The 17,678-nt window shown below is 31.3% G+C and overlaps 1 protein-coding gene across 1 annotated transcript; it reads left to right on the forward strand.

Moving 5' to 3' along the window:
* Positions 1 to 2,815: 2,815 nt before the first annotated feature.
* LOC126883784 (uncharacterized) lies at positions 2,816 to 3,418 on the forward strand. The gene has a single exon (XM_050649451.1). The coding sequence runs from the start codon at positions 2,816 to 2,818 to the stop codon at positions 3,416 to 3,418; it is 603 nt and encodes a 200-aa protein (XP_050505408.1).
* The last annotated feature ends 14,260 nt before the right edge of the window (positions 3,419 to 17,678 follow it).

Here is a 17,678-nt window from a genome sequence, read left to right on the forward strand (position 1 = left end):
TTGATTGTTAAAAAAAGCTATAAACACATACTGTTTCCCGTGCCTAATACATGCGTTTTAATGCATGCTACTTAGAAATAGCCCCGCTTGCACTTTTACCTCCTCTACGTACTCGTTCGATTTTAAATGAGAAATCATTGAAACATCACTCAAGCACTAGGTGTTTATAGCTTTGTTTTAACAATAAAATAATACATTTTTGGCAATACAAATAATTAAAACCGATATAATTTGACTTGAACTTTCAAATGCGGTAAGCAGAATTGCTATTTTATTTTTTAATCAAAAGTTTTTCGGGTTCAAAAATTCCAATTTTTCGATTTTTTGAAAGTTCAACCGCGTTTATCTCGAAAACTATGCATCCTACGAAAAAATTTGTAGGAACATTTTTTGGTTAAAATGGCCCAAAAAATACAAAAAAATGTTTTGTTTTGCGAGAAATCGCTGTTATGTGATTCCTCAACTTCTTGGTTTATAACAATCTTATCGACATCCGGATCAACTGTTACCCAAAAAATTCGTGTTCTACAGGTCAAAATACATAAAAAAAACTTGGATAAGTCCATCTGAATACAGGAGGCCGTTGTACCCCCCCTGGCGACAGGACTAGATGTGGACGTGCAGCTGTAACCTAAATTGCTAAAGTCAATACTCCTTGATGTTTTAATGAGAGGAGTAGTGGTCGTAAAAAGGATGAAACATCGGAAAGCTTAAAAATTGTAGCTAAAAGGGTATATTAGCAGTCATATAGTAATAACAGTAATAAATGTGAATTGATAGACAACAATGTAGGTACATGAAATTGAGATATAAATTAAAGGGTGAGAATTAGAGTAGAAAAGAAAAGAAAGGAAGGGATTAAAATTCAGTTGAAAGTAATTGATTGTAAATTGAGACTATGTATTATTGATATAAGCAGTGAAGAAACATTAATAAACTATTGAAACGGATAAAAGAAAGGAATAGTAATAAAATATATTTTGGGGGTATACCTACAATGTGTTTTAAAATCTGTCAATAAACCCATTCAACATATGATATTTTGGCATATATATCATACTAGTGTCGTCATCCATTTGGGGGTGATGACGTAATCGATGATTTTTTTAAATGAGAATAGGGGTCGAGTGCTAGCTCATTTGAAAGGTCATTAAATTCACTATTCAGTCATATAAACATTTACACAATTATTTGTACAGGGCGTGCAAAAAAATTTTTAATGAAATTATTTGACAAAAAAGAAGAATGTATGTAGTTTATTTAATTCAAAATACATTTTACTGTTGCCCAGAAACAGAAAAAATGTTTATTTCAAAAATAAACATTGCTTTTCGATTAAATTCAATGTTCAAGCCAGCTCCCGCCAGCCACCTGTTTCTTAGGAAGTTTGAACATTTAATTTAAGCGAAAAACAATGTTTATTTGTGATATAAACATTTTTTTACTGATTTCTAACAGCAATAAAATGTATTTTAAATTAAATAAATTATATAGATTCTTCTTTTTTTGTCAAATAATTTAAATTAAAAAAATTTTTTGGGCGCCCTGTATAAACAATTATGTAAATGTTTATATTAATAAATAGAGAATTGAATGATCTTCCAAATGAGCTAGCACACGACCCCTATTCTCATTTAAAAAAATCATCGATTACTTCATCACGCCCATATGGATGACGTTACTAGTATGACATTTATGGCAAAATATCATAATTTAAAAATAAAAATCGACCTGTTTCAGGATTTTTCCTTAAAGTCGCCGGTTTACGAAATAACGAATTTATTCCTTTCATTTGCACCATACTGTATAGTAACAAAATAAAGCTCACTTTTTGACCTATTTTAATTACGGTAACTGTCTTGGCATTTTACTTATTCAAGTGAAAGTACTTAACTACCCAAATAGGTGCAAAACCAAATTAGAGAAAGTATGACAAACTAATGCAATTTTAATAGGTAATTTAACTAAATGGGTCGACAAACAAATCAGGAATGCTATAAGAAACTATAAGGACATTTGTTATCTTCCAGTTGAATTTATTCTGTCGAATTGGTAACGCCTTATATTGTTAATTTTGTGAGAATCTGTTCGTGCTGTTTAACCGAAAATGCCAAGACGTGTTTTAGATGTAGATACTCTAATTTGTAACCTACATAAGTACTTTATTGCGGAAAAAAACAATGGTGGTCCTTTAAAATCGGTAACGTCTGTACAACAACGCGTGTGCGATGCTTTAGGAATTAGCGAATCAAAATTAAGATCTACAATTAAAAACGAGAATAGTGAAGTGCCGGGAAACGATCACCACCATACTCGCCTGTTATTAAAAACGAACGATATGTTCGAAGGACGAAAATTTCAAATTCGTAATATCATATATCAAATGCGTGCAAATAAGGAACATGTGACTTTAGATACAATTTTACTTAAGTTAAAAGAGAGGAAATTTGGTGACATCGGCAGAACAAGTTTATGGCAAGTCCTACATAACATAGGATTCAAATTTAAAAAAGAGGATAACAGAAAAGCGCTTTGTGAAAGAAGTTCTGTTGTACACAAGAGAATTGAGTTTCTGAGAAAATATAACAAATTTAAAGAAGAAGGGTCAACTTTTGTATATTTAGACGAAACATGGATATTTTCTAAGGGTGCTACCAAGAGAATATGGCAAGATGACAACATAAAATCGATCAAGCATACTAGTGGAGAAGGGAAGCGACATATAATTCTGCACGCGGGAGGGAAGACAGGCTTTATAGAAGGTGCTGATTTAATATTTTCGTCTACATCAAAAAACAGTGACTATCATGACAATATGAACACGGAAATGTTTGTGAAATGGTTGCGTGAAAAACTTCTTCCCGGATTAAGTGAGCCCAGCGTAATTATTTTAGACAATGCGCCTTATCATTCAGAAATACTAAACAAAAGTCCAACAAATTCGTGGAATGTAGATAAGATTAAAGAATGGCTAACAAATGAACGCATATATATTCCACAGCATATATTAAAGTCTGAGTTGTTATGTTTGGCAAAAGAACATGCAAAACCAAAAATCTTTGTGGTGGATCAGGTTATTGAAAGTTACGGGCATCAAGTTTTACGTCTTCCACCATACCACTGCCAGTTTAATCACATCGAATATATATGGGGAATAGCAAAACAATATTACGACAACCATATTGGGCCTAATGGGTATACAGACGAAGCGGTTTGGGAAACTTGGCGAGAAGCACTTTCAATTGCAACTCCAGAAGTATGGCGGAACTGTATATACAAGTGCGAAAAATTAATTGAAGATTGGTGGATTCGTGAAAATAAAATTAACGAAATAAGCCCAATCATAATAACAATTAACGGTGACGACAGCGATGATGATGACAGCGATGGCGATGATAGTGTGAACAATAACGACTAAATCATTTTAGTAAAAGAAATTGGTACGTATATTGACTTAATAATATTTAGCATTTTACTTAAATATTTGATGTTTACATAATGCCCTGCTGTAGGATTACCGGATCCTTTTCAAGGCGTGATCATTTTAGTAGGTGTGATTTGTTTGAAATCGAAACTATTTGTAGATATTGTAGGTACATACGTAATATTATAATATTGTTTTTAATAATTTTTATTTACGGGAAAAATACCCCATTATACATATAAACTATAAAATATACATGACTAACATAGAAAACATGCGATCTGAAAAAAAATAAAACAAGCTAAAATTAGTTTACAATGTCATATAATTGCTTTTTACACGCGTCAATTGACTTTAATTTAAAAACATCCAACGTCAATATATCACTTAAATTGATTGTGACTTTATAGAAAACCATTTTAGAGATTAAATTAAAACATCAACAATACAGCAACGTTTAGCCTTCTACCTTTTATAAGTTATAATTTGTTTTATTTTTATTATATTGATATTCATGCAACAATTAATAATAGGTATATTGATTTTTGGCTACGGATAATGAACTGTTATAAAGAATCATGAAATTATCTCGTTTAGGCTTCTGAGGCTATACAAACACCTAAAATTTAAAATTATTTGATTTATATAAGAACCTCCTCAAATAAAAAATTACTGCGCCCATGTTTAGATAGTCAAACTACAGCGGACCAGTAAATTCGTTCATTTCTTTCTTAATCCATGACCGGTGTAAGTCTACCGAATAGACTTTATTCATATTTTGCGCACCAACAATCTTAACTACGTAGGTATTTGTATATCTCATCCAATATTAATAAATTAAGGATCAGTCTAGATTAATATCTACTTTTTTTTAAATTATTTTTGATGGAATATTTGCACAGTCACCTAATAAAATTTCACGTAATTTTTGTTGCAATTAATGTTTGGATTGAAGAATCACGAATAACTCAAAAATTAAAGAACTTAGATATAGGGAATGTTTAAGAAATAAAAAAGTACCATAAAATATCATTTCATTAGAATACTAAAATACAGGGTGTTCTATTTAAGAAAACTCAGAAAATACTCATTCCGAGTTTTGACCAACCCTGTATATTAATATTAAACTTTTCGCTATATTATTAATGTTTAACAATAGTAGACTATATTAAAAATTGTTTGACCATAAATAGAAATTTTCACGTCAAATCACTACAATTCTACAGGGTGTGAATGTTGCTACGAAATTAACAATAAAACGTAATTATCTTTTAAACTACCTCGTATAATATTACAAAACCCTATATTTTGAGAAAGAAAACATCGAGGAGAATCCAAAAATGGAAAATATATAGGGTGTTCAATTTAAAAAAATATAAGTTCGTGTCACCCTGTCAATACGGGTGACCCTGTATACCTGAAAATATTTTTAAATTATGGTCATATCCGTGCCTCAACGTTCATGTAAATAACTTTTTTTATATCTCTTACAACAAACGAATAATTAGACTTTGTCACACTAATGCCCCACCCTGTGTATGTGCCAATATTTTTTCTGGGCCACAGATGGTCCAGGTGGATTTTCAATTGAACAAGCCCCGTACATCTTATCAGAAGTGATTTATTAAATTGTTACGGTTTACGATTTTAGCTCCGGTGATACACGTTATTATGAGAATTAATTGTATTGACGAGTGTAGAAATTTGAATCACTGTACGACGAATTTTTTTCTGGAACAAACATAATAATTGGCAATGATTTCATTTATACGCATGTGCACTAGTCTGGTTTGCGGTGGAAAAAAAGGGGATATTACTTTCGAATTCTTTCGAACATCTTAGATTTTATTTTCTAAAATAGCAGTTATGTAGCCTACTTGTGTTATAATTCGTTTCAGCCCTTTTTGACCGATTTGATATTAAAACCTTTGAAGTACATTGAAACTGCCAATCAAATTACCAATAGCTGAGTAAAATATATTTTCTAAAATTAATTAACCGCAATAGGCAAATAAATAAATTCGAAAAAAATGCTGTAAAAATCACAACAGAACATAACTTAAAATATATATCAAAGAAAAACAAGTTGTTTGTGTCTTTCGTTTGGCCCCTCAAGACGATTAAAATCAAGACAAAATTCAAATTATAGCAGCCAGCCCAAAACGCAAGCTCATTGGTCGTGACGTCATGTCATTATAATGTTTGAGTTCAGCGCCATTAATTCCTGTTTGAGATTCGTTTAATCATTTTATAGTGTATCTCAGTTTTATAAATCTTTAGATAGTTGCTGTGAACTATATATTTCATAATCTTTGAGTGTTTTTGTTAAGACAATTTTTTAAAATGATCGAAGAGAGTTTTTTGAAAGTGTAGTATGATAACTTGCCCATTATTATGATTAGTTTTTTTTTCAATTTTATAGTAAAAACAGTTCCACAAAAATATTGTATAGGTAGATATCAATCAATCTGTAATGCTGTACATCAACCAAAATATACCAAAAGTTATATTTTCTTTCTGTTGAGAACACACTTGACTTATCAAAATAAACTATTAAGCAGACCACAGACATTAAATACTTAAATTAAAATGTTCTTCACACAAATGAAGATTGTGAGAATGAACTGAAATGACTTTAATGTCCTTTCCGCATGTACGTAACCACTTTTCCTTATCGACTGGTAATCTAATAAATATTTTATTGGAGATTTTTATGGTTGTACTTTAACACAAAATAGTACTAAACAACACTTTTATAGTATTTACCTTTATTTTCCATAGTAAACACACACACAACTCGATACTATCTCTTCAAAAACTGTATTTAACTCCAAAGTAAACAAAGGGGTATATAATTTTATATTCATCATATCATCATCAATCCGTACTCGTCCACTGCTGGAGATAGGTCTTCCTCAGCTCTTTCCATCTTTCTCTGTTTTGTGCGGCTTGCATCCAGTTGCCGACAATACGCTTCAGATGGTCAGCCCATCTGGTTGGTGGTCGTCCTCTGCTCCGTAGTGCTTCTTCTCGTGGCCTCCACTCGACAATACGTTTTGTCCATCGGTTGTCTGACAATCTGGCGACGTGTCCTGCCCAATTCCACTTGAGCGACGCGGTTCTTTCGACGGCGTCCGTCGAATTTTATATTACACATGAGAAATGACATTATAAAATATTATGATATGATGTCACAGGGTCCTCGCGCTTTTTCGATTGTTTAAAATGATTTAAATAGTACACAAAATTTTTTAATTTGTACTTCTAAGTTATTATGAGGTTTTCAGGCGAGAAATTTCGGAAATCTTATTTTTGAACGAAACTTATTATGTAATAAAATAAAAATGTGCAAGTTTCCTATTAAATTATAATTATGTACAGATAATAGATATTTATACGTCAAATATTCAAGGTGGGAAAAATAGTTCTGACTGACTACTTGACAAAAATACTAGTAATCTTGGGTGAAAATTATGGGGGGCCTTTTTAATAAATAAAATGTTTTCTCTCACTCTATTTTGTTTATCGACTCTATCCCAAAGTATGTATAAGTTTTTAGATTGTGAAAACTGTCATTATAGATAACAGTACGTGAAGGGTTTAAAGTGTGCGTGAAGTAACAATGTATTTTAAATGAGATTTAGTTTTTCGCACTGTTTTTTGGCACACTTTCATATAATCAAATATCCTTAACTTTCGCGTTGTCATGGTGATGACATGTCAGCAATAAATTACAACAAAAGTTTTGACAGTTTTGTGGTTTGAAAGAAGTTTGAATTTTTAAATGTCAAAGTTCTAAAAATTGTAGATTAGAAATGTATTCCATTGACGAAGAGTTGCAGTTTTTGATTTGTTCTCTCTAAAAATCTCCTATATTCCTCCAAAAAATATAAAAGTTAATAGTTTTAAAGTTATAAGCGATTTAAAATCCGAAAAATGACAAGAAAGTATTTTCGGTTTTTAAATCGCTTATTACTTTAAAACTATTAACTTCCAAGAAAAATGTCAAGAAACTTTTTTTATTTAGAATGTCCCAAAGAATCTATAAAAAATATTTTTCGGAGGAAAATTGGAGATTTTTGGAATAGAGCGCGCCGCACCGGCAAAGAAATCGGATGGACATGCATATTTAACAATTAAAAAACAACGATTTAAATTAAGGTTAGACCCGATCACACTTCAGAATCTTGAAGCTGAATGTTTAAACTTCAATTTAAGTGTATGGCAACCTCAAAAATACTAATTTAAATATGAGTTTTTAAGCCTCGAAGATGCGTAGTTTCGCATTTTTCAGATTTTAAATCGCTTATAACTCGAAAACTATCAATTTTTGAGAAAATTTACCTTTCTTGTTTAGAATGGCACACGAAACTTAAAAATATATGTTATGGAGCAAAAAACGTGATTTTTTGTATTTGTTTAAAAAAATTGTTTAAACAATTTCTGCCCAAAAATTCCGCCCGGCACCCTTCATATTTGTTTAAAGGGGACATTTTTGAATCGGAATCCACAAAGAAACCGAATCAGAAATTTTTCCAGACGGGAGCGGTCTCACTACATGGACTAATAATTTATAATTTAGAAACTACATCATTAAAAGCTCGATAATTTTTAACTCAATAATCCGTTTACACATGATATAATATAATCTGTTTATATTTGTGTTAAAAAATGAAAATCAGTTGACTTCTTCATTGTACCAGACCTCCGTATAATTGTCTGCTAACTCTATAAATCATGCTTTTTCTTCGTCGTGTGTGATAAGCTTTGCTCATTCATCTTGTATACAGTGAGCACGTAAAGGTTGGAATAAATCCACTTTTTCGTGAATGGGCGATTTTGGGAATAAATCCCGAAACAGGTCGATTGTTATTTTTAAATTACGATTTTTTAGCATATATATTATACTTAGTATGCGACGTCATGCAAGTGAGCGTGATGACGTAATCGATAATTTTCTTAATGAGAATAGGGGTCGTGAGATAGCTCATTTAAAAGGTTATTCAATTCTCTATTAAACCCTGAAGTTCTTCGCCTTGGAAGCGATTTTGGAGAACCCATGATAGCACAAATTGGTCCCAAGGGTACATTTTCTTGTACATTATACGTATGGTCTGTACATTATAAATACCGTTGCACGTCATCCGCTTCATAACAAGTATCATTAAAAGATGCCAACGCGAAATATTTAAGTCGTAGCTCTCTTCATTTTTAGAATGGTTTAGCCGAGTACACTGAAATTACAGTCACTAGACATATTTTATTATATACGCGTAGAAATAATATTGCAAGATTTCTACAAATGTAAATTTAAAGAAACATACCGTAACTTGTTTCATTTAATTTGTATAAGTGTAATATAAATCGTTTTTATAAAGCACACTTGTTCAGATTACGCTCAAACTGCGATCGAACGAATGTGACATTTGGGAATAAATTGGTAACATGTTTGACACTTGCGGTGTTGACACTATTTGTTGTTTTATATTGTGTATATATTTATTGTTTTTATTATTCACTTTAACATACGATTATTACTTAATTCTTGTTTTCTATGTCTAATGTTCTTATTTATTTACATTGAATATTAAATTGTTTTGTTGTATAATCCACTTCTGCAATAATTATATCATAAATGATTGATTTAAAATTAATTTAGGATTTTTTTGAAATTAGTTAATGTTTAGCATATTTATGTATAAACTATATTTTATGTATACTTATCTTACACAGTGGATATTTTTGCGGTTATTTCTTTCTGGTTTTGACTTCTATTTGGCTTGGAAAGAACAGGAATATCCCTAGTTTAGATAAGTAACAAAAAGTAAGAACATACGGTTCACTCCTCGTACTACTTTTAAATGCCACATCTATGTGTCCACTCTCCCACGAATTTTTTAAACAGAGCAAAATATCGACGAACTACAATGAGCACTCTCCTGGTAGGGAGTTTCGGATAATTTGCAGTTGATTCATACTCGACGGTCGCACATTTTGCATGACGAGTGACGAATGGCGAGGTTAAGACAAGGTTCATGGTTCTGTGTTATTATTGGAAAAGTTAAATTTAGGGTAAATCTTATATCACGGCCGCTGTTTCCAATAGGGCGGAAATACAGGAATTCTTGGCTTCGCGTGTTGCCAAATGGAATTATGAAACATGATTTTAAAACAAGAAAAACTATAGAGAAAATACGTAAAATCATAAATTTAATGGTGTCATAAACAAACTATTGAAAAACAAAATTAGGTGCCACTATAGTATGCGGTCTACCGTCGCGTTTCTGCTGTTGGTGACACAACCCCCTCCAGGTCGAAACCAAATTTTTTAAGTAATATGGACATCTATAATAATAACCTATATGTTTCCTGCAGCTGATTTTGATGATATACATAGTTATAAACAAATGAAGATTAAAAAACGGTAAATTTTCGCTTTTTCGTCTATTAGGTACCAAAAAGTTAAGCATTTTAAACAAATTTGAGAGTAAGAAACTCATAAATCGTATAAAAAACTTCAACATGGCGTTAGCTGAATATTTCTATCATTATTGGTTGCTTAAGAAAATTGCAAAATAAATCATAAATTTTGAGTTTTTATAAATATCCATAACTTATGTAAAAAGTAACGTAGAACCTTCTTATTATACGGAATGCTGAGACTTCTGGTGCTTAAATCATACCCTAAATTTTAAAGCAATTGGTGAAATAGTTTAAAAGTTATTTAATTTGTTTATCCCAAATTAATTTTTAATTTTTTTTTGCAACACTATAGGTCAGGAAATGATCAACTTACAGTAGTGCTTTGGATAGTTTATGAAAGAAGAAGATTTACACTATTAATTTAATTAAAAAAAAGAAAAAATTATTTTGCAAGAACATGTTAATTAAAAAAGGTGGGCTAACTTCGTCCCTAATTGTCCTAGGACAATTGTTTTTCTTTCTAAATGTGTATAAAATTCAGTCTTTCTAAATACGAAATAGTATATTGTGTAACAAGTGCAGAAAAGTACTAATTTCTCACGAGTTTGAAAAGTTGCGGTACGAGCGCAAATGACTGCCGCAATTCAAACGAGTGAGAAATTATCTTTCTGTACGAGTTACACACTATACTTTTTCTACAACCACATATTTTGCTAAAACTAAAAATCACAATTTCCAAACGAAAATTTATTATAACAATAAATTATAAATTTTAACTGTGTTTAATCAATACTAATCAATTTAAATTCCTTATACCCAAACAAATTACACAGACATCAGTTAAAAATTAATGCACTACCTTAATTTGTTTGAATTTAAACTATTTTAAATAATTATTACAAAATAATGTCACATTTGACGTTTATATTTATGCAGTCACGGATTTACACCAAACCTAGTTCATTCGACGTATCTTGATGAGATTGCTAAATCCTTATTGGTTAATTGATAATTATAAAATATTTATTAAGAATAAAATTGTAAAATAAAACAGTTTTAACATCCATAATTTAATTTCTATTCGATAATTAAGTATAATAATTGTGTTACAGGTTATATATTTGTCTACACTTTAATCACAGATGTAAACAGAAAGATAACGTTACTCAGAATGAGGTAGTCTACTGTGCAGAAAAGAACTTTCCGGCACAGAAACATCACTTTTCTGCACACTAATGTCAGATATCTTAGACTGTTGGAAATTCCGATAAATTGATTTGTTGTGTGAATAGTTCGAAATCATGTCCCTTTTTTTACCCTTGTCGACGCCCGGGGTTCCTCGCTTGCATATTTTCGAATGCCCATCTGGGCCGCGGGCAAAAGGACCGGATCACGTGAAAACCAGGAATTCTGTTCTCCCTTCGACATCGAAGAGAAGCATTGAGACGGCCAACGCGTAATCACGTAAAATGGTGACTTCGTAGATGATGTCCGATCGTAAGTACATACCTAGTATTTTCACCTTATATTTTGTTATTACCTATATCCTGTTATCGTTTTTTGAGCTATTTGACCACCAACAATTGATTTAAATGTGTGTATTAATAAGTGTATGGCACCTATGAGAATTTCCATTTAATCTCTACCAATAGTAGCTATCGAAGAAAAATAGTAATTGGCAGGTAATTTGTATTGTTTATTGCTTGTGTTGATTTTATTAAATTGTTTTCGTTCAATACCTGCTAATAACCCACATAGACTGTGAGAAAATATCAACTTTTTTAACATAAAACTGTGCAGAAAAGTGTATTTTGAATAGTGGTTGTTGAAAAAAATCATTTTTCTACGGGTAACGGTTAAAAAGTTATTCTAATTGTTTATAAGTAAACAAAAAATGTTTTTGCAAAATAATTTTACACTGTTTAAAATTACTTTTTGTCATTTTTTTTAAATCAAGTTAATAGTATAAATGTTCTTCTTTCATAAACTGTCCGAAGTATTACTGTAACGTCATAATTTTCTGACTTACAGTGCTACAAAAAAAAAATGAATTTGGGAAAAACAAATTAAATAACTTTTAAACTATTTTACCAATTGCTTTAAAATTTAAAATATAATTTAAGCACAAGAAGTCTTAGCATTCCGTGTAATAAGAAGGTTCTAACTTAATTTTTACATAAGTTATGAACATTTATAAAATCTCAAAATGTATGACTTATTTTGCAATTTTCCAAGCAACAAATAAGGATAGATATATTCAGCGAACGCCATATTGAAGTTTTTTATATGATTTATGAGTTTCTTATTCTCAAATTGGTCTAGAATGCATCAATTTTTAGTAATTGACGAAAAAAGTGAAAATTTACCGTTTTTTGATCTTTATTTGTTTATAACTATGTATATCATCAAAATCGGCTGCAGAAAACATATACGTTATTAATATAGATGTCCGTACTACTCAAAAAAATTATTTCGGCCTGGAGGGGGACGTGTCACGAGAAAAATCTTATTTCTCTGGACTAAAGGGTTTGCTCACAATAATGCGACGCAACAAACCATTTATAGGCAAAATGTTTGTTACTAAGTCGTAATAAACATTTTCAAGAATATACAATAAACTTATTTCTTTACTTATATGCTTGAACCATTGACTGCCTTTCTCTCTGAAATAAAGGTGCAAGAATTTATTCTTTAATATCAATTAGGCTGTAACGTTGTGTAAATAATTAGGTTACATATAAATTTTTTTGTAAATAGTTGGGGTGCATTTTTTTTTGTAAATTATTAGTCCTCTTTCATTTTATATTATCTTCCTCCAAATGTTTATTACTTGTGAATAAATATTTTTTCTAAAAGAGTTTTCTTGCATATCATTATTTTGCTCAAGTCCCTCAGAAGCTTTCAGATTTCGATCGGTACACGCATACTATACTAGAGATATACGTACAGGTAGACCGCATTTTTGAGGTAGACTAGGTATAGTAGCACCCAAAATAAAATAGCGTTTTATCGCTTTCTGAAACAACTTTCAATTAAAAGTCTTCTTCTTCTTCTTCTTTTTATATAGACATTACTCTGTCTGTTTTTCAATGTGCCTCCAGTAAGTTGTCATTCCATCTTTTTCGTGGTCTTCCCACTGATCGTCTTCCTATTGGGGAACCGTCTCTCGCCGTCCTTACTACTCTATTTGTTGTCATTCGGCTTATGTGGTCGTTCCATTCTACTCTTCTGCTTTTCACCCAGTTATTAATGTTGTCCACTTTGCATCTCCTTCGTATATCTGCACTTCTAGCTCTATCCCACATCGTCTTACCATCGATTTTTCGCAATGTTTTCATCTCTGCTGTTTCTAGCATTCTTTTTGTCCTTTCTGTATCAGGTCGTGTTTCTGCCGCGTATATGTCATTATTGGTCTGATGACTGTTTTGTAAATTCTGCCTTTCACTTCTTTTCCGATGTTTTTATTTTTCCATATTGTTTCATTCAGGCAACCTGCTGCAACCGTTGGCAATTAAAAGTGAGCATGGAAAATTGATGAAACTACAATAGTAAAAACAGACATACAACGCCATACGAAAAAAAAAAACAAAAAATAAAGGAAGCAAAGAAATAATGGTATGAAAAAAGAGCTGAAGGGCAATTATACATTATTTCTTAACGGTTGACAGTACAGTTTTAGTTGATCATGGGGCGTATGTCCCACTCACACTACTGCCAGTTATTTACGTTTACAAATGCTTCTCTATTGAAGTCATTTTAGCAACTGGGCAGCAACTGGCGACAGCCGACGGCTGCGGCTGTCCCAACAACACACATAGTAGGTATGGTATAACTAGACCCAAACCCATACATCCAAAGTGAAAGTTATCCTCCAACACCAAATTGCTCTATAGGCCAGGGTAATAAGACAAAAATATACCCTGTTTGTGACACTCGAGCAGCCAGGGTACTGAAGCGTTTTTTCGACAAGTAATACCTATAGGAACAAATTGTAACTATTTCCTGCGTAGGATCTGGCGGCCATTTTTATTTATAAACAATTAACTGTCAAAAATGGCATTTTTCCTTTTTTTTCAAATCAAAGGAAAACAGTGGAACTTATGATTTTTTTAGTACAAATATCTTTGAGATTATGGAAAAAGCTTTAAAATGACATATTACAAAGTTTGATATACTCATTTATTGTTAATATAATTGCGAGAAAAAGTCGGAATTGCAAAAAAAATTATTTTCGCAATAATTGTTGTAAAAATTAGTGTACAGGTTTGAAATTTTTGTCAAATGAGGGTTCTTTTGTGCTTAATATGTGATAAAAATTTCAAAGCGATTCATTCAATTGTTTAAATTTTATTCGAATTGTTTATCTCAGTGAGCATTTTTTTTGCACCAACATAAGTCAGAAAAAAATGATGTTAGAACCATTCCACAGGTGCCAAATGGAAGAGCATGAACTATATTTTCAACTTGGTTTAAAAAAAGCGAATAAAAAATGCACTTATTAGGAATAAATAATTGTGCAAAAGTATCGTAAATCTTTCCTTATAAACTTTTTGAATAACTTTTTCCAAAAAAATTAACTTTTTTACCCTGTTTTAAGTGCACAACTACCAAGTAATGTTATTTATATCATAATTGATAAAAAATTGTAACAAATATATATAATTTCTTATATAACAAAATAAAAAGTTTATAAGGAAAGATTTACGATACTTTTGCATAATTATTTATTACTAATAAATGCATTTTTTATTCGCTTTTTTTAAACCAAGTTGTAAACATAGCTCATGATCTTTCATTTGACATATAATATGTGGAATTTTTCTAACGTCATTTTTTTCTGACTTATGTTATTGTAAAAAAAATGCTCTCTGGGATAAACAATTTGAATAAAATTTAAACAATTGAATGAATCGCCTTGAAATTTTTATCACATATTAAGCACCAAAGAACCCTTATATGACAAAAATTTCAAAGCTGTACACTAATTTTTACAAGAGATATTGCGAAATTATTTTTTTTTGCAATTCCGACCTTTTTTCGCAATTATATTAACAATAAATGAGTATATCAAACTTTGTAATACGTCATTTTAAAGCTTTTTGCATAATCTCAAAGATATTTGTACTAAAAAAACCATAAGTTTCACTGTTTTCCATTGATTTGAAAAAAAAGGGAAAAATGCCATTTTTTGACACTTAATTGTTTATAAATAAAAATGGCCGCCAGATCCTACGCAGGAAATAGTTACAATTTGCTTTTATAGGTATTACCTGTCGAAAAAACGCTTCAGCATCCTGGCTGCTCGAGTGTCATGGAAAAAACCTTATTACTCTGGACTACTATATGGTCGACATAATGTACAGAAAAAAGTCACACCATTTTGAGCGTCGGGTTTGGGAGGGGCGAGGAGGGAGAAATCGGTAAATTCGTAGTTTTTTAAGTTTTTCGTCAATATTTCTTAAACTATGCGGTTTAGCATGAACAACCTTCTATACAAAATTGTTCTACATTAAATTTGAAATAAAAAAGGTCCTATGCATAATTCTTTTAAAATGAACGGTTCCAAAGTTACCGAGGTAGTATAGTATAATTGGTGCAAAAAAGACCTAACCCAAACATCCACAATAAAGCTTTCCTCCAACACCAAAGGGGGAATGGGGAGAAGTCGGTAAATTAGTAGTTTTTTGCGCTTTTCGTCAATATTTCTAAAACTATGCTTTAGCATAAACAATGTTCTATGCAAAAATGTTCTACATGAAATTTAAAACAAAAAAGGTCCGATACATAATTGTTATAAAATCAACGGTTCCAGAGTTACGGAGGGTGAAAAGTGGAGGTTTTCGATACTTTTTATATTATTTGGCCAATTTATAATATTACTACTGATGAAAGAAAATTTTTTTAACAGGATTGTGTTTTGTAAATAAAATTTGCTATTTCAGTGACCGTATAATATGGTATGTTAGTGATAAGCCCTTGAAGAAACGTCAACCTCACCACCCAAAATCATCGCATATATAAAAAGTATCGAAAACCTCAACTTTTCACCCTCCGTAACTCTGGAACCGTTGATTTTATAACAATTATTTATTGGACCTTTCTTGTTTTAAACTTTATGTAGAACATTTTTGTATAGAACGTTGTTTACGTTAAACCATAGTTTTAGAAATATTGACGAAAAACGTAAAAAAACTACTAATTTACCGACTTCTCCCCCCATCTCCCCCCTCTCCAAACCGGGCGCTCAAAATGGCATAACTTTTTACTGAACAATATGTGGACCATATAGAACAATTTGGTGTTGGAGGAAAACTTTTATTTTGGATGTTTGGGTTAGGCCTTTTTTGCACCAATTATACTAATTATACTTTACTTCCTCCGTAACTTTGGAACCGTTCATTTTAGAAGGATTATGCATAGGACCTTGTTTATTTCAAATTTAATGTAGAACAATTTTGCATAGAAAGTTGTTCATGCTAAACCGCATGGTTTAAGAAATATTGACGAAAAACCTAAAAAACTACGAATTTACCGATTTCTCCCCCTCGCCCCTCCCAAGCCCGACGCTCAAAATGGTGTGACTTTTTTCTGAACATTATGTGGACCATATACAACAATTTCGTGTTGGAGGATAACTTTCACTTTGGATGTCTGGGTTTGGGTCTAGTTATACCTTATACCATACTAACAAGAAAGATCCAAAAACTGCATTCATAAAATCCCCTGTGAATAACAATTCCTACGTGGGAGAAACTGCAAGACAACTAAGTGTCAGGGTAAGCGTTTTCAACCATACACTTGACGTGGTCAAGTAGGTATGACAATTTATGAAAAAAACACACATAACCTAACAAAACTAGGTTCTACAGTCTTCCCAAAATTTTTAGAATGATCTTTTTTGGGAACGATTTCCGCATTGGAAATCGAAACGTCAGACATTAATTATTAATTAAAAATGTAATTTTTATTATACCAATAATTGTAGCTCAATTCCATATAAACATAAAACAAAAAAAGTGATGTTTCGATTTCACTCCGGAAATCGTTTTCGAAAAACTATTTAAGAATAATGGTGTGAAAACAATAAATATAATTGCCAAAGTTGTTATTGATATAAGTTGTTGTAACCCCTTCAAAATCCATTCCTAAAATATACGACTACTTTCGAACATACTAGTATACTGTAACAAGAATAAAAAATCTCTAAACGCCGTAAAAATGAGTGGCGCATACAATATTCCAGCTACAATAGAGCTGATATGAATATTACGTGGCGCAAAAATGTATTTTCATTTTGATGGAAAATAAAATTCTAGTTTTATTTTGAAAGATTTTTTCCATAATATTTGCTAAATTTGAAATAAATCGCGCCACGCAAAAGAGTAACTTTGATACAGTTTGCATTTTGATGCTCTTTTGTAGCGCGTTTTACTTCAAATTTAGCAAATATTATGGAAAAAATCTTTCAAAATAAAACTAGAATTTTATTTTCCATCAAAATGAAAATATATTTTCGCGCCACGTAATATTCATAGCAGCTTTTTTGTAGCTGGAATATTCTATGCGCCACTCACTTTTACGGTGTTCAGCGGTTTTATAATCTTGTATCATGAGTTTTTAGAAGTTTTTTATAAACTAAATGTATGAAGTTGAATGTAATGTTTCTCGATTACACGTTGAGCGTTATAAATGGTCGCCTTTGTCGCATTCTCTTCCAAATGATCTAGTAGTTACGAAATTTTTTTTTGGAGTTTTTGAAATTTTTGGGAGTTTTGGGGACGAGAACGAAAAACAGATCAAAAACGGGAATTGCCGTAAAATCCACACCCTT

The sequence above is a fragment of the Diabrotica virgifera genome, chromosome 4, assembly GCF_917563875.1.
Source record: "Diabrotica virgifera virgifera chromosome 4, PGI_DIABVI_V3a".
Lineage (NCBI taxonomy): Eukaryota > Metazoa > Arthropoda > Insecta > Coleoptera > Chrysomelidae > Diabrotica > Diabrotica virgifera.